This window comes from Pleurodeles waltl, chromosome 3_1 (assembly GCF_031143425.1).
Source record: "Pleurodeles waltl isolate 20211129_DDA chromosome 3_1, aPleWal1.hap1.20221129, whole genome shotgun sequence".
NCBI lineage: Eukaryota > Metazoa > Chordata > Amphibia > Caudata > Salamandridae > Pleurodeles > Pleurodeles waltl.
This window is the reverse complement of record NC_090440.1, coordinates 1,932,001,350-1,932,021,095: the sequence shown is the minus strand read 5'-3', so window position 1 is coordinate 1,932,021,095 and position 19,746 is coordinate 1,932,001,350. Positions and strand designations below refer to the sequence as shown.

At 48.4% G+C, this 19,746-nt stretch overlaps 1 protein-coding gene across 3 annotated transcripts in view; it reads right to left on the bottom strand.

Moving 5' to 3' along the window:
* SUPT6H (SPT6 homolog, histone chaperone and transcription elongation factor) overlaps nt 1-19,746 on the bottom strand; it is an 893,672-nt gene that overhangs the window by 396,110 nt on the left and 477,816 nt on the right. For all 3 annotated transcript variants that reach the window (XM_069226188.1, XM_069226189.1, XM_069226190.1), the window contains exons 18-19: nt 13,590-13,729; nt 13,387-13,504 (exon numbers count right to left, since the gene is read on the bottom strand). In XM_069226188.1, coding sequence (XP_069082289.1) covers nt 13,387-13,504; nt 13,590-13,729 — 258 coding nt within the window. The remainder of the gene's footprint in view (nt 1-13,386; nt 13,505-13,589; nt 13,730-19,746) is intronic.

Sequence of the window (19,746 nt, the reverse complement as noted above, 5' to 3'; positions counted from 1 at the left end):
TAGGCAAGTCACCCCTCTAGCAGGCCTTACAGCCCTAAGGCAGGGTGCACTATACCACAGGTGAGGGCATAGGTGCATGAGCACTATGCTCCTACAGTGTCTAAGCAAAACCTTAGACATTGTAAGTGCAGGGTAGCCATAAGAGTATATGGGCTGGGAGTCTGTCAAAAACGAACTCCACAGCTCCATAATGGCTACACTGAATACTGGGATGTTTGGTACCAAACTTCTCAGATTAATAAACCCACACTGATGCCAGTGTTGGATTTATTAAAAAATGCACACAGAGGGCATCTTAGAGAGGCCCCCTGTATATTACCCAATTGTTCAGTGCAGGACTGACTGGTCTATGCCAGCCTGCTGCTGAGAGACGAGTTTCTGACCCCATGCGGTGAGAGCCTTTGTGCTCTCTGAGGACAGAAACAAAGCCTGCTCTGGGTGGAGGTGCTTCACACCTCCCCCCTGCAGGAACTGTAACACCTAGCAGTGAGCTTCAAAGGCTCAAGCTTCGTGTTACAATGCCCCAGGGCACTCCAGCTAGTGGAGATGCCCGCCCCCTGGACACAGCCCCCACTTTTGGCGGCAAGTCCAGGAGAGATAATGAGAAAAACAAGGAGGAGTCACTGGCCAGTCAGGACAGCCCCTAAGGTGTCCTGAGCTGAGGTGACTCTGACTTTTAGAGATCCTCCATCTTGCAGATGGAGGATTCCCCCAATAGGGATAGGAATGTGCCCACCTCCCCTTGGGAGGAGGCACAAAGAGGGTGTACCCACCCTCAGGGCTAGTAGCCATTGGCTACTAACCCCCCAGACCTAAACACGCCCTTAAATTTAGTATTTAAGGGCTCCCCCTGAACCTAAGAATTTAGATTCCTGCAACTTACAAGAAGAAGAGGACTGCTGAGCTGAAAACCCCTGCAGAGGAAGAACAGAAGACACCAACTGCTTTGGCCCCAGTCCTACCGGCCTGTCTCCTGCCTTCTAAAGAAACCTGCTCCAGCGACGCTTTCCCCAGGACCAGCGACCTCTGAATCATCAGAGGACTGCCCCTGCTTCAAGAAAGACAAGAAACTCCCGAGGACAGCGGCACTGCTCCAAAAGAACTGCAACTTTGTTACAGAGGAGCAGATTTAAAGACCCCTGAAAATCCCCGCAAGAAGCGTGAGACTTGCAACACTGCACCCGGCGACCCCGACTCGACTGGTGGAGAACCAACACCTCAGGGAGGACTCTCCGGCAACTCCAAGACCGTGAGTAACCAAAGTTGTCCCCCCTGAGCCCCCACAGCGACGCCTGCAGAGGGAATCCCGAGGCTCCCCCTGACCGCGACTGCCTGACTCTAAAATCCCGACGGCTGGAAAAGACCCTGCACCGCAGCCCCCAGCACCTGAAGGAACGGAACTTCAGTGCAGGAGTGACCCCCAGGAGGCCCTCTCCCTTGCCCAGGTGGTGGCTACCCCGAGGAGCCCCCCCCCTTGCCTGCCTGCACCGCTGAAGAGACCCCTTGGTCTCCCATTGACTCCCATTGGAAACCCGACGCCTGTTTGCACACTGCACCCCGCCGCCCCTGTGCTGCTGAGGGTGTACTTTTTGTGTGGACTTGTGTCCCCCCCGGTGCCCTACAAAACCCCCCTGGTCTGCCCTCCGAAGACGCGGATACTTACCTGCTGGCAGACCGGAACCAGGGCACCCCCTTCTCTCCATTGAAGCCTGTGTGTTTTGGGCACCTCTTTGACCTCTGCACCTGACCGGCCCTGAGCTGCTGGTGTGGTAACTTTGGGGTTGCTCTGAACCCCCAACGGTGGGCTACCTTGGACCCAAAACTGAACCCTGTAGGTGGGTTACTTACCTGTAAAAACTAACAATACTTTACCTCCCCCCAGGAACTGTGAAAATTGCACTGTGTCCACTTTTAAAACAGCTATTTGTGTTTTATGTGAAAAGTATATATGCTACTGTAATTATTCAAAGTTCCTAAAGTACTTACCTGCAATACCTTTCAAATGAGATATTACATGTAGAATTTGAAACTGTGGTTCTTAAAATAAACTAAGAAAATATATTTTTCTATAACAAAACCTATTGGCTGGATTTGTCTCGGAGTGTGTGTTCCTCATTTATTGCCTGTGTGTATGTACAACAAATGCTTAACACTACTCCTTTGATAAGCCTACTGCTCGACCACACTACCACAAAATAGAGCATTAGTATTATCTCTTTTTGCCACTATCTTACCTCTAAGGGGAACCCTTGGACTCTGTGCATACTATTCCTTACTTTGAAATAGTGCATACAGAGCCAACTTCCTACATGTGCACAGAGTCCAGGGGTTCCCCAGAGGCTTAACAGAGGCTAAAGTAGATAAAATACTAATGCTCTCTTATGTGGTAGTGTGGTCGAACAGTTAGGCTTATCAGAGGGTAGTGTAAAGCATTTGCTGTACACACAGACAATAGAAGAAGCACAGACTCAATGACTAACTCCACACCAATTGTTTTATATATCAAAACAAATATTTTCTAAGTTTATTTTTAGAACCACAAAATTCAAGTTGCAGGTAAGTACTTCAACAGATTTAAATTTCACACATGTATCAACAGTACTTTGTTTGAAATTGGTAAGTTATATAGTTCTTAAATTATTGGCAATAATCTGTTTTAAAAATGGACACTTCAGAAAGTTCCTGGGGGAGGAAACGTTAGTTCGATTTGCAGGTAAGTACAACACTTACAGTTTCAGTCTCTGTGTTTTAGGAAGCCCACCGGTTGGGGTTCAAGTTAACCCCAAACACCCACCACCAGCAACACGGGGCCAGCCAGGTGCATAGGTCAAAGATGAGCAATTTTAACATGTGCTCCTATGGAGACAGGGGGTACTCGGAATCAGGCCTGCCTGCAGGTAAGTACCCGCGGCTTGAAGGCAGACCAGGGGGGATTGAAAGAGCACTGGAGGGGCCACAAGTAGGCACCAAACACACCTTCAGCAGCACAGGAGCTGCTGGGTGCATACAGGATGTCGGTTTCCAATGCTGGTCTATGAAGAGACCCCAGGGGTCACTCAGAGGCTGCAGGCGAGGTCAAGGGGGGTGTCTCGGGCACACCACCGGTCAGACAGGTAGGAGTACCACCTGCTGAACATAGATGCACCGGGTGTCGGTCTCTCCAAGGCTTGGGGGCTGAGGAGGCAGTGTGGCTTTAGGCCACTGCAGGCGTCGTAGTGGAGGGGTGGAGAGGTCAACCCAGGGTGGGCACTTGCTTGCTATCGCCTGGGGACCCTCTCTTGCTGGGTGGACCACCTGGACATGGGCTGTGGGCATCAGGTGCACAGGGGTCAGGACTCACACATCCGGAGTGAGGTGGGAGTCCTTGGCTGTAGGTTTTTCTTAGACAGTAACTGTCCTCAGGAGTTCTTGGTCCTTTTGGTCGCAGGGCAGTCCTCTGGAGTTCGATGGATGCGTTTCTGACCTTTTGCAGGTCCTTTGAATCCAGGGACAGGCCGGAAGGGCTGAGGCCAAGGAAGTTGTCTTTCTTCTTCTCTGCTGGGGGTTTCAGCGAAGCAGTCCTTGTCAGGTCACCAGGAATCTGGTGAGCTGGGTTCAGGAAAGCCCTTAAATACAAGATTATGGGGCATTACAGGGGTCAGAGGGCAGTAGCCAATGTCTACTGTTTCTGATGGTGGCTACACCCTCCTTGTGTCCACTCCCTCTAGGAAGGGGAGCACATTCCAATCCCTACTGGTCCCTGTCCTACAAAACAAGATGGAGGATTCTGCAGGGAGGGGGTCATTTCAGCTCTGGACACCTTAGGGGTGGTCTCAGCTGAAGTGGTCACTTCTTGTTTTTCTTACATTTCCCGCCAAACTGGCCGCCAAAAATGGGGGCTTTGTCTGGGGGCGGGCATCTCCACTAGCTGGAGTGCCCTGGGGCACTGTAACTTGTATGCTAGTGGCAGGCTGGCACAGACCACTCAGTCCTACACTAGAGGATTGGGTAAAATACAGGGGGCATCTCTAAGATGGGGGTTTATTGTGCTGAGAAGTTTGATACCAAACTTCCTAGTAATCAGTTAAGCCATTATGGAACTGTGGAGTTCGTAATGACAATCTCCCAGACCATAAACCCAATATGGCCACACTGCATTTACAATGTCTAAGAACAGACTTAGACACTGTAGGGGCATATTGCTCCTGCAGCTATGCCCCCACCTGTGGTATAGTGCACCCTGCCTTAGGACTTTAAGGCCTGCTAGAGGGGTGATTTACCTATGCCACAGGCAGTGTTTTGTGTGCATGGCATCCTGAGGGGTACTTTGCCTTTTTCTCCCCACCAACACACACAATCTGCAATGGCAGTGTGCATGTGTTAGATGAGGGGTCCCTTAGGGTGGCACAACACATGCTGCAGCCCTTAGAGACCCTCACTGGTCACAAGGCCCTTTGGTTCCACTGGTACCTTTTACAAGGGACTTACCTGTGTGCCAGAGGTGTGTCAATTGTCAGAACAATGGTAAATTTTTAGGGAAAGAACACTGGTGCTGGGGCGTGGTTAGCAGGATCCCAGTACACTCAGTCAAGTCAGCATCAATACCAGGCAAAAAGTGTGTGAGTGTGGGTGTGGGTGGGTGGTTGGGTGGGGGGGGGGGGGGGGGGGGGTCAGGGGTATCAGCAACAAGTGCCAATCTCTTACACCATGTATATGGGGTGAGGCTTGCTACAGTGACATTGCAAATATATGCTCTGAGATGCGGACTGTTGTGGGGCAGGGGAGAGTCAGAAAATCTACTTTGTTGTAATTGCAGGGGACAGGGCAGGCCAAGAGTGTTAAGATGGAAGTGAAACACACTAGGCTGGATGTAGCGTTGTACTCCACCCACATTTTTCCCACACACTGCCTGGGTAGATGCTGGTAGGCAATGAGAGAGTCGGCAGGAAGCAGAACGTTTACAGTTATCAAGGGGGAGAGGTGTAATGGTTCTAGAGTTACGCTGACTAGTAATGGCTCAAATTCAGTGTTGATTGCTTACCCTTTGAGGGCAATAACTCAATGCCCACAACTATGAAATATATTTAAGTGAGGTAAAGTAAGAAATTCTCAATGATAATAAACACGTGGTTTGATATTCATTGAGTTAAATAGTGGTCAGTGATTATTATGTACTAATTGCCACGTACATTTTATTCAATGCAATTGACAAAAAATAAAAGCCTCTAATTATGAGGCAGCAGAGAACTCAGGCCAGCCAAGAGCACAAAGGCCCTTACCCCAGGGGGTCAGAAATTCGTCTCTCAGCAGCAGGCTGGCACAGACCAGTCAGTCCTGCACTGAAGGATTGGGTACAATACAGGGGGCATCTCTAAGATGCCCTCTGTGAGCATTTTTTAATACATCCAGAACTGGCATCAGTGTGAGTTTATTATTCTGAGATCTTTGACACCAAACTTCCCAGTATTTAGTGTAGCAATTATGGAGCTGTGGAGTTCGTTTTGACAAACTCCCAGACCATATACTTAATATGGCCACACTGTACTTACAATGTCTAAGAATGGACTTAGACACTGTAGGGGCATATTGCTCATGCAGCTATGCCCTCGCCTGTGGTACAGTGCACTCTGCCTTAGGGCTTTAAGGCCTACTAGAGGAGTGACTTACCTATGCCACAGGCAGTATTGTGTGTGCATGGCATCCTGAGGGGGATGCCATGTCGACTTTGCCTTTTTCTCCCCACTAACACACACAATCTGCAATGGCAGTGTGCATGTGTTAGGTGAGGAGTTCCTTAGGGTGGCACAACACATGCTGTAGCCCTTAGGGACCTTCCCTGGTCGCAGGGCCCTTGGTACCACTGGTACCTTTTACAAGGGACTTATCTGTGTGCCAGGGGTGTGCCAATTGTGGAAACAATGGTACATTTTTAGTGAAAGAACACTGGTGCTGGGGCCTGGTTAGCAGGGTCCCAGCACACTTCTCAGGCAAGTCAGCATCAATATCAGGCAAAAAGTGGGGGGTAACTGCAAAGGGAAGCCATTTTCATACACCCACCTTGGACTTGCCCACTTTGGACTCACCAAAGCCACCTGCAACCTCTGCACGCCGGCCCCACGAACTGTGAGTGTTCCAGTGGAGAAAAACCTGACGCCTCAGGACACCTGTACACCCTTTGCCCATGGAGAAAAGGACTGAAGGTGTCCCCTCGCCCACGGACATCTCAAGATTGGAACCCATGTGTTGGTTCCGCCCAACTGAATAACTAGTCCTCACCTGCAGAATCTTTTCGAACTGACCTATCCCCATAAAGTAACACTGGCCACCTCATGCCGTACTACACCTCTGCACCCGGCCGCCCGGTGTGACCTGCTAGTGTAGCCCTGACCCTTCGCCAATACCTATTTAAAGTCCAGTAGATTGGTCTCGTATGTCGCTGTACTGTACCTGCTTTGTTGTCCTTACTTTTTCTCCATAGGCTAACACTACAGCTTCCAGAAATTGCACTGTGTCAACGTATCAAACTATAAAGATTTTTCTTGCAAAACGTACTTACCTGATCATAGTTATTTTGGTGCTACAACATACATAAAGATAGTTTTTATGTAAACTGGTGTGGAATTCTTTCTTGAGTAGTGTGTCCCATTTGTTGACTGCCTGTGTATTCGCAGATGTCTAGCACTCCTCTCTGATAAATCTAAGGCTGCTTGACCACACTACCCCCTAAAAGAGCACCGTGAGATTGCTAGAGCAAGCCTCCATCTACTAGAAAAGGAACCCTTGGATTCTTTGCACAATATACAGCATTTTGATATATCATGTTAAGAGCCAGCTTTTTACAGGTAGGATGCACACGAGTCTACAGCACCACAAGTGCAAACAGATAGTTACAAGGTAACATTTTTCCTTTTGTAGTATGTTAGCTGCACATTACATGCTTTGCACACACAGGAAAACAGTAGTATCGCCATTAGAAGTGGCTTACGAGGAGATGAGGCAGACCCATGAAATAATGTTTTAAGGACAGTTCCACAACCTTTGCCTCTTGGCAGGCATGAATGTCCACACAGAAATACTTTTTGAAAGTGTATTGTTTGGGTCTCGTTGCAGCTTTACATATCTCTGCAAGTGGCATGTTTCCCAGAAAACTCTTTTGTAGCTCACTGTATTACAGTATTGAAGATCAGTCTTTTGTCCTGCACACTAATAGATCGTTATTTTGCTACACTGAAATTGTGCGCATTTGAGGCCATCCTCTCTTGGTGTGTCCTCCAACCAGAGACACGATTAAGTTATCAACCAGCTGTACTCATGAGTGCAGTCCCAAGGTGAAAAGGCGTTAGGACACTCTTAGGAGCTTCAATAATTAAAACCTCATTGTTACGTTTTCCAGTACATGGATTTAAAATCACCATTGAATTCATAATTCTTGAGTTTTTCTGAAGCCATATGCTATTCAAATTGCCACTGCATCAATCAAGTTAGTACAATATGTCCATTGTGACTAATTCTTGAAAAACTTCATTAAGTACAGTTTTATGCAACGTGTAACATACGTTGTGATGGATGAAAGCCCTTGGTGCCCTGAGTATCATATACTAGAGAGTTATAGGCAGCTAATCTTTCCATTTAGGATTTTCAATTTGGATATATTTGTACTTGCCATATAAGCTGTAGGACAAGTCTAGCTTTAAATTGTTGCTGTTTAAGTAGTGGTACAAATAATGCTGCAGGACCATTTAAGGCACCTCATGTTACTGGGGGAAGGTACTCCGAGTGCCTTTTACTAGGGACTTACATCTAAGTTAACCTTGCCAATTAGACGTCAGTCAATATGTACTCACTGGTACAACTTTTAGGAGTCACAGTGTGGTAAAGTACCTTCTTCTGGTCATGATTAACCCCACTTTTTGCCTGCTATCAGTGTGCTTAGACTGTTTTCACTAGGATCCTGCTAACCAGGACCCTAGTCATTGTGCTCTCTTCCTCTAAATATGGTTGTCTAGGACCTTTGTGCACTTCACAATTGGCATAATGGTCTTCCCTTATAAGTCCCTAGTATGTGGTACTTAGGTACCTAGGGCATTGGGACACAAAGGGTCTCCTATAGGGTGCAGCATGTATTGTACCATCCATGGGAGCCCACACAAAATGTGTCTGCAGGCCTACCTTTGCAGCCTGCGTGAAAAGGTGTATGCACCCTTTCGCACCAGGTTACTATAAGTCACGCCTATGGCAGGCCCTTCTAGTCCATAAGGGTGAAACCAGTCCCGGGATGCTTGTGTTCCGGTTCAGGCTGGACCATACTTGTCCATTCACACTGGACTGCTCCCACTGGAGCAGGGTCAAAACTAATTTTCATATGGCTGGATCTAAACAAAAGTGGCATGGTGAGCAAAAAAGCAATGGATTGGGATGCAGCCTGTGAAATTACCAGACATGATTTCCCCGGGGTTCTCCTGGTGATGGGATGAAAAAAAGAGGATCATTTACCTCATGTTGAGCTCTTCTTGGAGTTTCTGCAGTATTGGCTGCAGGGAAGTACCCTCTTTTTGGCATGGCCACCCCCACTTTTTGCCTGCTGTCAGGCTGTTTAGACTGTTTACACTGGGATCCTACTAACCTCTAAATGTGGGTACTTAAGACCTTGCACACCCCACAATTGGCATACTCGTGCCTCCATATAGGTCCCTAGTATATGGTACTTAGGTACCCAGGGCACTGGGGGCACCAGGGGTTCCCCATGGGCTGCAGCATCTATTGTGCCACTCATGGGAGCCCATGCAAAAAGTATCTGCAGGTCTACCATTGCTGCCCGCGTGAAAAGGTGCATGCACCCTTTTCACTACAGGTCACTGCACCAGGTCACTGAAAGTCACCCCAAAGGTAGGCCTACCTAGCCCAGAGGGCAGGGTGCAAGTAACTGTGTGAGGGCACTCCTGGATGAGCAAAGGTGCCCCTACGAACTCCAGCTCCATTACACTGGACTTCATAAGTGCGGGGAAGCCATTTTCCCCATATACTGGACCCAGGTCCCTACCTATGTTCAGTTGCATAATGGTAACTCCGAACCTGGGCATGTTTGGTATCAAACATGTTGGAATCATACCCCATTACTATTGACAGTATTAGGTGTATGATTCCATACACTCCGGGGGCTCCTTAGAGGACCCCCAGCATTGTTCCAACTAGTCTTCGTGAGTTTTCCGGGCAGCCCGCGCTGCTGCAACCCCTCAGAAAGATTTCTGCCCTCCTGCTGCTTGACCAGCTCAGGCAGAGGAAAGTAGAACAAAGGATTTCCTGTGGGAGAGTGAGGTAACACCCTCTCCCTGGGAAAATAGGTGTTACATGGCTTGGGAGGGGTAGCCTCCCCAAGCCAACAGTATGCTTTGAGGAGCACATTTGGTACCCTCCTTGCATAAACCAGTTTGCACCAGTCCAGGGACCCCTTGTCCCTGCTCTGGCGCGAAACTGGACAATGGAAAGGGGAGTGGCCACTACCCTGTCCATCACCACCCCAGGGGTGGTGCCCAGAACTCCTTCAGGTGGCCACTTGATTCTGCCATCTTGAATTCAAGGAGGGCTATGGCCCGTGGGAGCGTCTGAGTGGCTAGGTCAGGCAGGTGACATCAAAGCCCCCTCCTCGTAGATGGCCACCCTACTAGGTGACCAATCGCCCTTCCTGGGCTATTTAGGGTCTCCTTCTTGGGTGGGTCCTCAGATTCGACGTGCAAGATTCCAGCAGAACTCCTCTGCATTGTTTACTTCATCTTCTGGCCACTGGGACTTCAAATGGACCCTCCAGGTACCGACAATCTGCACCTTCAGCAACAACTCCACTTCGCAACATTGTTTCTCTGGCTCCTTCCATCAACTGCAACATTTCCACAGCTGTGCATCCTCTGAGGGTGACGAGTCTCCAGCCTGCACACAAAGTAAGAAGGCATCTCTCCTGCATCTGCAGGCACCAACTGCAACGACGACCGGATGCATGGATCTTCTCTACTCTGGAGCTGAGTGGATCCTGCATCACAGGTGGTGGTCTGGAGTGGTCCGCTTGGTCCTCTCTACCAGCTATCCAACTTAAGAGATGGTGAGCCCTTGCCTCTCCTTGCAGGCGAGTACCCCTGTGCACAGCGACTCTTGCAGCTACTAAGGCCTGTTTGTTCCTCCTCCAAGGAATCTTCAAGCTCTGTGTAGCCCTGGCCTCCAGCACTCCTTCCTGCAAAGCAGTCTGCTGCTCCAGCGACATGGGACTCTTCAGGTGTGCTGAATAGGTCTCACTGCGACTCCTGTGCCTGCTGCCAATGAGTTGTCTGTGGGGGCGGTCTCCTCTCCTTGTGACTCTCCCAGCCGCTGAGGGTCACCCCGGACTCCCCTCCTTGGGTCGAGTCCCCTAGACCTGACTGGTCCTTTTCAGCCTTGCAAAACCTTCTCCGACTCTTGTATTTGCCAAGGCGTGATGGTGGTATTCCAGCACCACTGACTGACTGCATCACAACGGCCAATGTGGGACATCACTTGCATCACTCCTACAACTCTTTTGCTCCGGTGCTGCATTGCTGACCTTCTTCGTCCACCGTCGACCTGGTCCTGCATCCACAGATGGGTGGTTAGTGGCTCCTGTCACAACCGGACACTCCATCACAAACTGGACTTGGTCCCCTTCATTTGCAGGTCTCCTTCTGTCAGGATCCACCTTTGGTTTTTTTTCAGTCTTGTCTGGGTCTTGCACAATCCTCTTCCAAATTCCTCCTTTTGGTTTTATGGAAAACCAGGTACTTACCTCTGCTCTCCTGGTCGCTGGGGGCCACTCTGGTACTCAACTCTTGGTGTTACTAGTTCCTTCAGCTCTCCTCTACTGATTCCACTTCCTTGGGTGGGGGACTGCCTTTCACATTCCACTTTTTTAGTATATGGGTTGGCCCTCCCCTAGGGCCCTCAATATTTGCTTTTACCAATGCCTATTGCTTTCTATGCTACTTACTGATTGCTAATGTGTATATATTAGTGTGTTTACTTACCTCCAGTTGGGGTATTGCCTATAAAGTATTTTAGTATTTGTGTTACTACAATAAAGTACCTTTATGTGTGTAACACTGTGTGGTTCTTTTATGTATGTAAGTGCTATGTGACTGTAGTGTTATTGCATAAGCTTTGCATGCCTCCTAGATAAGTCTTGTTTGCTCGTCCACAGCTACCTCTAGGGAGCCCTGGCTTCCTAGACACTGATTACACTTCACTTACACAATTTATTGTAAAGTCATTTGTGGTAAAGGCATCTGCATTGTAATTGCTCCGTGGTAAGGTCATGCATGGTAATGACCACATTGTAATGGCTGTTTACCATCTGCTGTAGGGGAGACTTACATCTATTAGATACAGTGATTTAGGAGCATGGCACACAATGTGCACTATGTTCAATTTTCACTCATAGCTTGCACCATGACACGCAGTCTGCAATGTCAGGCTGTATTCACTTGGTATAGGGGTCCCTTAGGGCGGCACAATACACACTGAGCCCTTAGGGACCCTCCTCAGTACCCAGGCCCTATGTACCAGGGGTACCATTTACTTGGTCCTTACAGAGGTACCAAAGGGTGCACCAATTATATACAATTAGACCTTTTACCTTGTTGTAGGAAAAGAGCACTGGGGACCTAGTTAGCAGAAACCCAGTGCACTTTCAGTTGAAAAACCTCAGTACCAGTAGCATAAAGTGGGGGTGACCATATCAAAAGGGCACTTTCCTACAACAGTATTTTGGGTGACAATGCTGGCTTAGATTATGCCATGGACACCTGCTGTGAATGCGGGTAAAACTTTTCAGCACCCTTGTGCCATGCAGGGCTCGATGGCTGAGATGGGTTACTTCCCATGGGCGGGTCCTTCCTCAAATCCAAAACCTTCTCTTGGTGGTGACTGGAACCCAATGCAGCAGACATCCAGATGGCTGCAGTCTTTTCTCCATGGGGCTTGATGCCTGACTCCTGTTGGAGCAGTGCTCTACTTTGGAAAGACGCCTCTTTTGAGGCTTTGAGAAAGTATTGGAGTCTTAAGTACTTATGACCCTCAGTGTGGCCTTGGTTTTGAGTGCTGCTGGTCTTGGGTGCCAGTATGACATCCTCTGCTGTCTTTTCAGAGGTGCTGGAGGAGATCGACTCTGGACTGGCTGTGGCTTGACTTGTCGGCCTCATCTTCTTCGCTGGCACCTAAGTGGTCCTGGTTGTCGAAGATATCAGGGCTCTCAGTGGACAACTGTTGGTGAATTTTACAGTGCACCCAGCACATCTCCCTTCGGGCCTTAAGGTCTTCTTGGAGTGGAAGGCAAGGCAAGACTTATAGCGTTGTCATGGTCCTGAAAAGACACAAGTAGTAGATGTCATGAAGCTCCGACCACGGGTAGGTGATGTGGCACCAGGGGGAGTTTTGGAAGTATGCCCATTTCTTTACCATTGTACGATGCTTGTTCACCTGCGTCAAAGACTGATTAGGGTAGGAGGGCTAGGTGGGGGCATCCGATCCTCTAATTATATGTACATTGTCTTCGGAGGGTGTCTGATGAAGATTGCAAACAGATTCTTACAGATTAATCTGTTTCGAATTCTAATTATGTGTGCCCAACAAACGTTTGGAACAAGTTGAATTTCTAAGCCCTCTCGCTGTAAGTGTGAACCCGCTGGCCAAAATAAAAAATAAAAAAAATAAAAACCAAGGAGTTTGTCCCCATTTAATTTGTCCACTAAGGGAGAAGTCACAATGCATCCCATAAATGAAAACACTTCTTCAAAGAAAAACAACCTGCAACAGCAAGCCTAACATTTGATGGAAGGAGTGTGCAGAGCATGTGCTATCTACAGCAGCATGTGCTACACACCTTATTGTTATAGCTTGGACATAATCTCCATAAACCAGACAGCACCCCCTCCAGCCCCCAAAGTCATTTTTACATGGTTTGGAGCCAGGAAAACAATCTTCTGGTCTAGGTCAAATTCGAGCTATAGCTGTTGAAGGTGGTCATCCAAATTTGCTGAGGAAATTCCAGGCACTGGATTTAAACAACTATTTGTTGTAACTTGATTGTTTGAGAGCTCCAAAAAACACATCCAAAGACTAAGGTGGGAAAAAAAGCAATCTGATGTGGAGTCTTTGCTCGGGTGCACTGTGAGTTTCTGCAAATGATCACAAGTTATATTGAAACCAGCTTGATTCAAGTAAAATCATACTGCAGCTTCAAAACAGTGTTCGCCAGTAAAGCTACATTTATTGGCAATTACTAATTCTGGTTACTCAAAACTCATTTTACCACGAGTGGCACATTTCTCCAAGGCTGCAAATAGGTTGTAACCCTTCTTACTCTTAAGCTTCCATTTATTATAGGATTGATCCAAATTCAGCTGTACTCACTTTGCGCTCTCGCTCTTCCTCTCGCCAAGCAGTCCTCCTCTTGGTGAAGTAGGGAAGGCGCAGGAAGTCTGTAACTTCACCTTCACCATTCACTAGGGCGCAGAATACTGGGTGGTCCCTGGGAGATAAATACCAGTAAGTTATAAAGTATCACATAATTACAGACAACTTCCTTAGGCCTTCAAATTACAAAAAAAACTTACCTTTCCGGGGAGTATGCCATTCCCAACACCCGGATACCCTTAGCTTGACTTTCCTCCATGAAATCATCATCTTCCTCAGCCTGCTGATCCGGCCGATAGGGTGCAACCTTGAGCCAATTACAAAGTTTACGACTGCAACACTACAAAAAAAAGGGAGACCAGGTCACAATGGCTGAAATACACTAGCTTAACTGAGAAAGACATTTGTTCAAGTAGGAGCGCTCCCCCAACTGAAGATGTTATCATGAATCTAAGGACTGGAAGCATTGTTCCCATATATGTTTATGTCTACAGCTCTTTCATGCGCAGGGTAAACTGCTGACTAAGAAGAGGAAGCTAACACCTGAAACTCATGAATCTAAATAAATGCTATTGGATTATTTTATATCTGACTATTTTATATCTGAAAAAAGACACCACAGATTTTTCCTGGTCAACCTAAACTCAGCAGTGGCATAGCAAGGGTTGCTCATTCACTAGTGTTGCTCAGCACCTATTGTTTAATCTTTTTTATAACATTTTATCATTTTGTTATTCAGCACCAACTCAAATGCAGTATTATAACGTAATATCAGCCCTGACACTCCACATCCTGATTTGAGAGTTATACAGCTTATTTGCTGATTTCATCCTGTGTCCCTGAACACTTTCCATAGGCCCCACATCTTGTTGAACATCTGTGGGCACCCCTGTGCCTTATACACAGTGGCTTCAGTCAGCATGCACCAGGACGGTCCTCGACAGTGCTAGTATTGGCCATTTTCTGCTACCCCACATACGAGCTTCTGGCCACTGGGACAGCTAGCTATCATTACATTTTAATTTACACTGCAGTACAAAGGTAAAATGTGGGAGTGTTTTCCTCTAGATCACAGCAGAGTCAGTGAAAATTAGGAAGGATCTTGTGTGGTTTACATCTTTTATGTCTGATGTCTCAGGGCCACAATATTAATCCACTTCAATGGATTAACCAAGTTAATACCCTTTGAGTACTTGACTCACTATCTTGCATGGGTAAGCAAGCAGTTAAGGCTAACTGTGAGAAGACGGCTTGTTAGAAAATCAGATACCGAGTGTACAGTGTGATAATTAACAGTGAGGAATAGCAATGCAAGTGAGTGACTTGCATAAAAGGAAGAAAAAAATCTGCTATTAACCTATACACAAACAGAATGCTACAAAAAAATTAAACAAAGGAAAATAAGAATGCATTATCACCATTTGAGGCCTAGAATCAACCCCAATGTTAATGCAACTTTGAAGTGCTATATGCTGCATTCATCATACCATTGGACTTGGTTCAGAGAAGCTCAGTGCAAGTCTGGGGTTGCTTGAGTCTCTCATATTGTGGACATGTTTTACTTCTGCAATTAGGTTTAGGGTTTGCTCAAAGACAAAACAGATATGGGTACTTTGGGCCAAATTTTGGTCATAGGTCAATCCAAGACTACCACACTGTACAATCGATTAGGCAAAAGACTAAGAGGTGGAGTTCCGGTACCCAAGGAAAATTAAAAGATGTTACCCTAAAACATCTGGAATCTCACAAATTTAGCATGTGAACAAAACAGATCCCACCCGAGGCAGGTTAGTAAATGTTCCCTCCAAGACTCCAAAATCAAGTGGAGAAGTTTAATGCAATCCCACAACCAGTTTAGGACACAATAAGTTGTGTTTGTCATGGAAAAACAAAATGATTAAATAGTACATCCACTCTATGGCGTTTGTGAGGTGCTTTCATTCTACCCGTCATGATCCTTATTTTTCTTAAAGGGGGCACACACAGAGCAAGAGACACCTACTGCATTCATAGGCCCAACTGGAATTTGAGGTTAGTCCTTGAAGGGAACTGTAATGTTGATATCTCTTGAACCACATGGGCTGGAATAATGATTTACAATACTGCAGAACCAGAAAAACTTCTCCAACTAGCAATCAGAATACAAGCCAGAAAGGTCACTTTCCTAAAGTTCATTCCGAGCTTGGTTGGGATGATAGGGCCTCTCTACAGGCATTTGATGGGTTTGGGTCAGGGCAAGCGCACCTTCTCTGGCAAAGATCCTGATGTGCAGTGCTTCTCAATGCTCAGTCACATGATGAAAGGCCAGTACTGGCTTAGCAGGGCAGTACTAGGCCCCTCTAAGCAGGAAGCCAGACCCAAACAGAAAGTTTGCCTTCTTCAAAGATTTGGGTTAATCACCCAGAAGTTCATCACATTTGCAGCCAGTCAGACTACTTGGAATGGTCTCATGGAACTTACAGAACTGGGCTTCAATAGTATCTGGCATTTGCTGCCATTGTCACAGGAATGGCAGCAACAGGGTGAGGACAAGGATTCTCTTAGGGCAGAGAAAACTTAAACTGGACTAAGAAATGGGCTGATGGCCTTGCCACGTACTACTTATGTTGCTTCTTTAGTATTGAACCTTTCCACAGATTCTACCAATTTAATCTGTTGCTGCTAGACTAACTTCAAACTTAACTAAATTAATATTCAATAGGTTCTTCTTGTGACTAGAATAGCAGATTAGGGCTACCACTGCTATTTGTTCTCACATAGAAACTTAGCAGTGTAGGTACAGATGTTAGATACACTATTGTGACAATATGGTGGGACTTTTCCTGTGTTTCACTTTCCTGGTCACTGCTGTGATAACATTGGGTTTCATTATCCTCAATCGCAATTCATGCCTTTTTACATAGAATACAGTTGCTTCAATAAAACCTATTGAACCAAGATCCTGCTTCAGTTTTGTCTTTGCATATATGAGACTTGTATAACTGAGAGAAAGTGGTACGATTTGTTCCACCACAACCTCCCTGAAGAGTGAGTGTCATGCGATAGGCTGCCACAAATTATTTTACCTCTGTAACTAGTGAGGTGCTGCTACCTAGCCGGAAGGGTTAGATAGACACCTGTCACATGATGTGGGATCAGTATCAGTACCCCATGCTTGGTGGTGCTGCCACTCAAAATCCAGCAGTCTCGTTACTACAAACGGAGTCCTACGACAAGCTGGGCCTGTGTAATAGTAAACATATCCCCAAAAGTAACTTGGTGAAAAGTCCAGTAGGAAAGAACAAAACATTGCAGAGGCTTCTAAACCTAACCATTTGCCAAAGGGACAGAAAAAAGCTATTTCCAGAGATGGGCATTTCAAAAGGAGAACAGTGTGTAAAAGAAGACAGCCTGAAAAAGGAGCACAACACTGCACATGGCCTTAGAGTCCTAAATTAATACTCTTGGGGCCGCTCCTAGAAAGCGAGATGAGCCACAGCGATTTTAATTGGATCCAGTGCACCACGGAAAGGAAATCCAGCAAGCAGCATACTTTAGGAACATGGTCAAACTTAAAAAACTTTAATACTAGTGTAACCCTCATGGTTCTGAATCACTTGCAACTTCTGGATCATCCCTGCAAATCATCCCTGAGGGAATAACCCAAGGAACAGATGTTAACGGAGACCTGGATGAACGCCTCCTCTGCTCCAGACATCGCCACCGCCATCCCCGAAGGCTACAAGATCTCCAGGAAAGACCGCACCAACCAAGTAGGAGGAGGTATCGCCATCGTCTTCAAAGACTCCATCAGCGTCACCACCTCCACTGAAGACTCCCCTCTTGCCGCTGAACACCTGCATTTTCAGATTCGCACCGACCCGAGGACCACCCTCAGAGGATCCCTCGTCTACCGTCCTCCCGGACCTCGCACCCCTTTCAGCGACACCATCGCCGACTTCATCTCCCCGCACGCCCTCGCCTCACCGGACTACATCCTCCTAGGCGACCTCAACTTCTATCTGGAACAAAACAACGACCCCAACACCACCACCCTGCTCGACAACCTCGCCAACCTCGGCCTCAAACAACTGGTGAACACTGCCACCCACATCGCCGGACACACACTCGACCCTATCTTCTCCGCCAGCAAACACGTCTTCTTCAGCCACGCCTCCGCCCTTCATTGGACCGACCACAGCTGCATCCACTACACATTCCGACGCGAGACCCGCCACCTCCGCACTCAACCCATCCCTCGCCGACAGTGGAACAAGATCCCTGAAGAGCAACTCTTCGCCGCACTCGCCGCCAACCAACCCACCCTCACCACCGACCCCAACGTCGCAGCCCTCAACCTCACAAACTGGATCTCCAACTGCGCAGACAACCTTGCTCCCCTCAAACGCTCGCAGCGACAGAACAACACCAAGAAACCCCTCTGGTTCTCTGACACACTCAAAGAATCAAAGAAAACTTGTCGCGCACTTGAGAAAGCCTGGCGAAAGGACCGCACCGCTGACAACATGACCGCCCTCAAGAACGCTACCCGCAAACACCACCACCTGATCCGCACTGCCAAAAGGAATTTTTTCACCGACAGACTGGACAAAAACAGCCACAACAGCAGAGAACTCTTCAGCATCGTCAAGGAGTTCTCCAACCCCAGCGCCAAAGCCGTCACGCCCTTACATGATCTATGCGAATCCCTCGCCACTTTCTTCCATCGCAAGATCAGCGACCTCCACGACAGCTTCGGACACCAGACCCAACCTAACACCACCGAACCCACATCCCCGACCATCACCCTCAACAACTGGACCCACATCAGCACGGAAGAAACCAAATCCATCATGAACTCTATCCACTCCGGCGCCCCTTCGGACCCCTGCCCGCACTTCATCTTTAACAAAGCCGACAGCATCATCGCCCCGCACCTCCAGACTGTCATCAATTCTTCTTTTTCTTCTGCTACCTTCCCCGAATGCTGGAAACACGCCGAAGTCAACGCCCTACTAAAGAAACCTACGGCTGACCCGAGCGACCTGAAAAACTTCCGCCCCATCTCCCTTCTGCCTTTCCCAGCCAAAGTAATAGAGAAGACCGTCAACAAACAGCTGACCACCTTCCTGGAAGACAACAACCTGCTCGACCCCTCACAGACCGGATTCCGAACCAACCACAGCACTGAAACCGCCCTCATCTCAGTCACAGACGACATCAGAACCCTGATGAACGGTGAAACAGTCGCCATCATTCTTCTCGACCTCTCGGCTGCCTTTGACACCGTCTGTCACCGCACCCTAATCACCCGCCTCCGCTCCACCGGGATCCAAGACCAGGCCCTGGACTGGATCGCCTCCTTCCTCGTAAACCGCTCCCAAAGAGTCTACCTCCCTCCGTTTCGCTCAGAACCCACTGAGATCATCTGCGGCGTACCTCAAGGCTCATCACTCAGCCCGACACTCTTCAATGTCTACATGAGCCCCCTCGCTAACATCGTACGCAAGCACGACATCATCATCACCTCCTACGCCGACGACACCCAACTTATACTCTCCCTCACCAAGGACCCCGCCAGCGCCAAGACCAACCTACAAGAGGGTATGAAGGACGTCGCAGATTGGATGAGGCTCAGCCGCCTAAAGCTGAACTCTGAAAAAACTGAAGTCCTCATCCTCGGCAACACCCCGTCCGCCTGGGACGACTCCTGGTGGCCCACGGCCCTCGGCACCGCACCGACCCCCGCAGACCACGCCCGCAACCTCGGCTTCATCTTGGACCCCCTTCTCACCATGACCAAGCAAGTCAACGCCGTGTCCTCCGCCTGCTTCCTCACCCTCCGCATGCTCCGCAAGATCTTTCGCTGGATCCCCGCCGACACCAGAAAAACCGTGACCCACGCCCTCGTCACGAGCCGCCTGGACTACGGCAACACCCTCTACGCTGGGACCACCGCCAAACTCCAAAATCGCCTGCAACGCATTCAAAACGCCTCAGCCCGCCTCATCCTCGATGTACCCCGCAACAGCCACATCTCCGCACACCTGAGACACCTGCATTGGCTCCCAGTCAGCAAAAGGATCACCTTCCGACTTCTCACCCACGCACACAAAGCCCTCCACGACAAGGGACCGGAATACCTCAACAGACGCCTCAACTTCTACGTCCCCACCCGCCCCCTCCGCTCCTCTGGCCTCGCACTCGCCGCCGTCCCTCGCATCCGACGCTCCACGGCGGGTGGGAGATCTTTCTCCTTCCTGGCAGCCAAGACCTGGAACTCCCTCCCCACCAGCCTCAGGACCACCCAGGACCACTCCGCTTTCCGGAGACTCCTAAAGACCTGGCTGTTCGAGCAGCGATAACCACCCCCTTTGT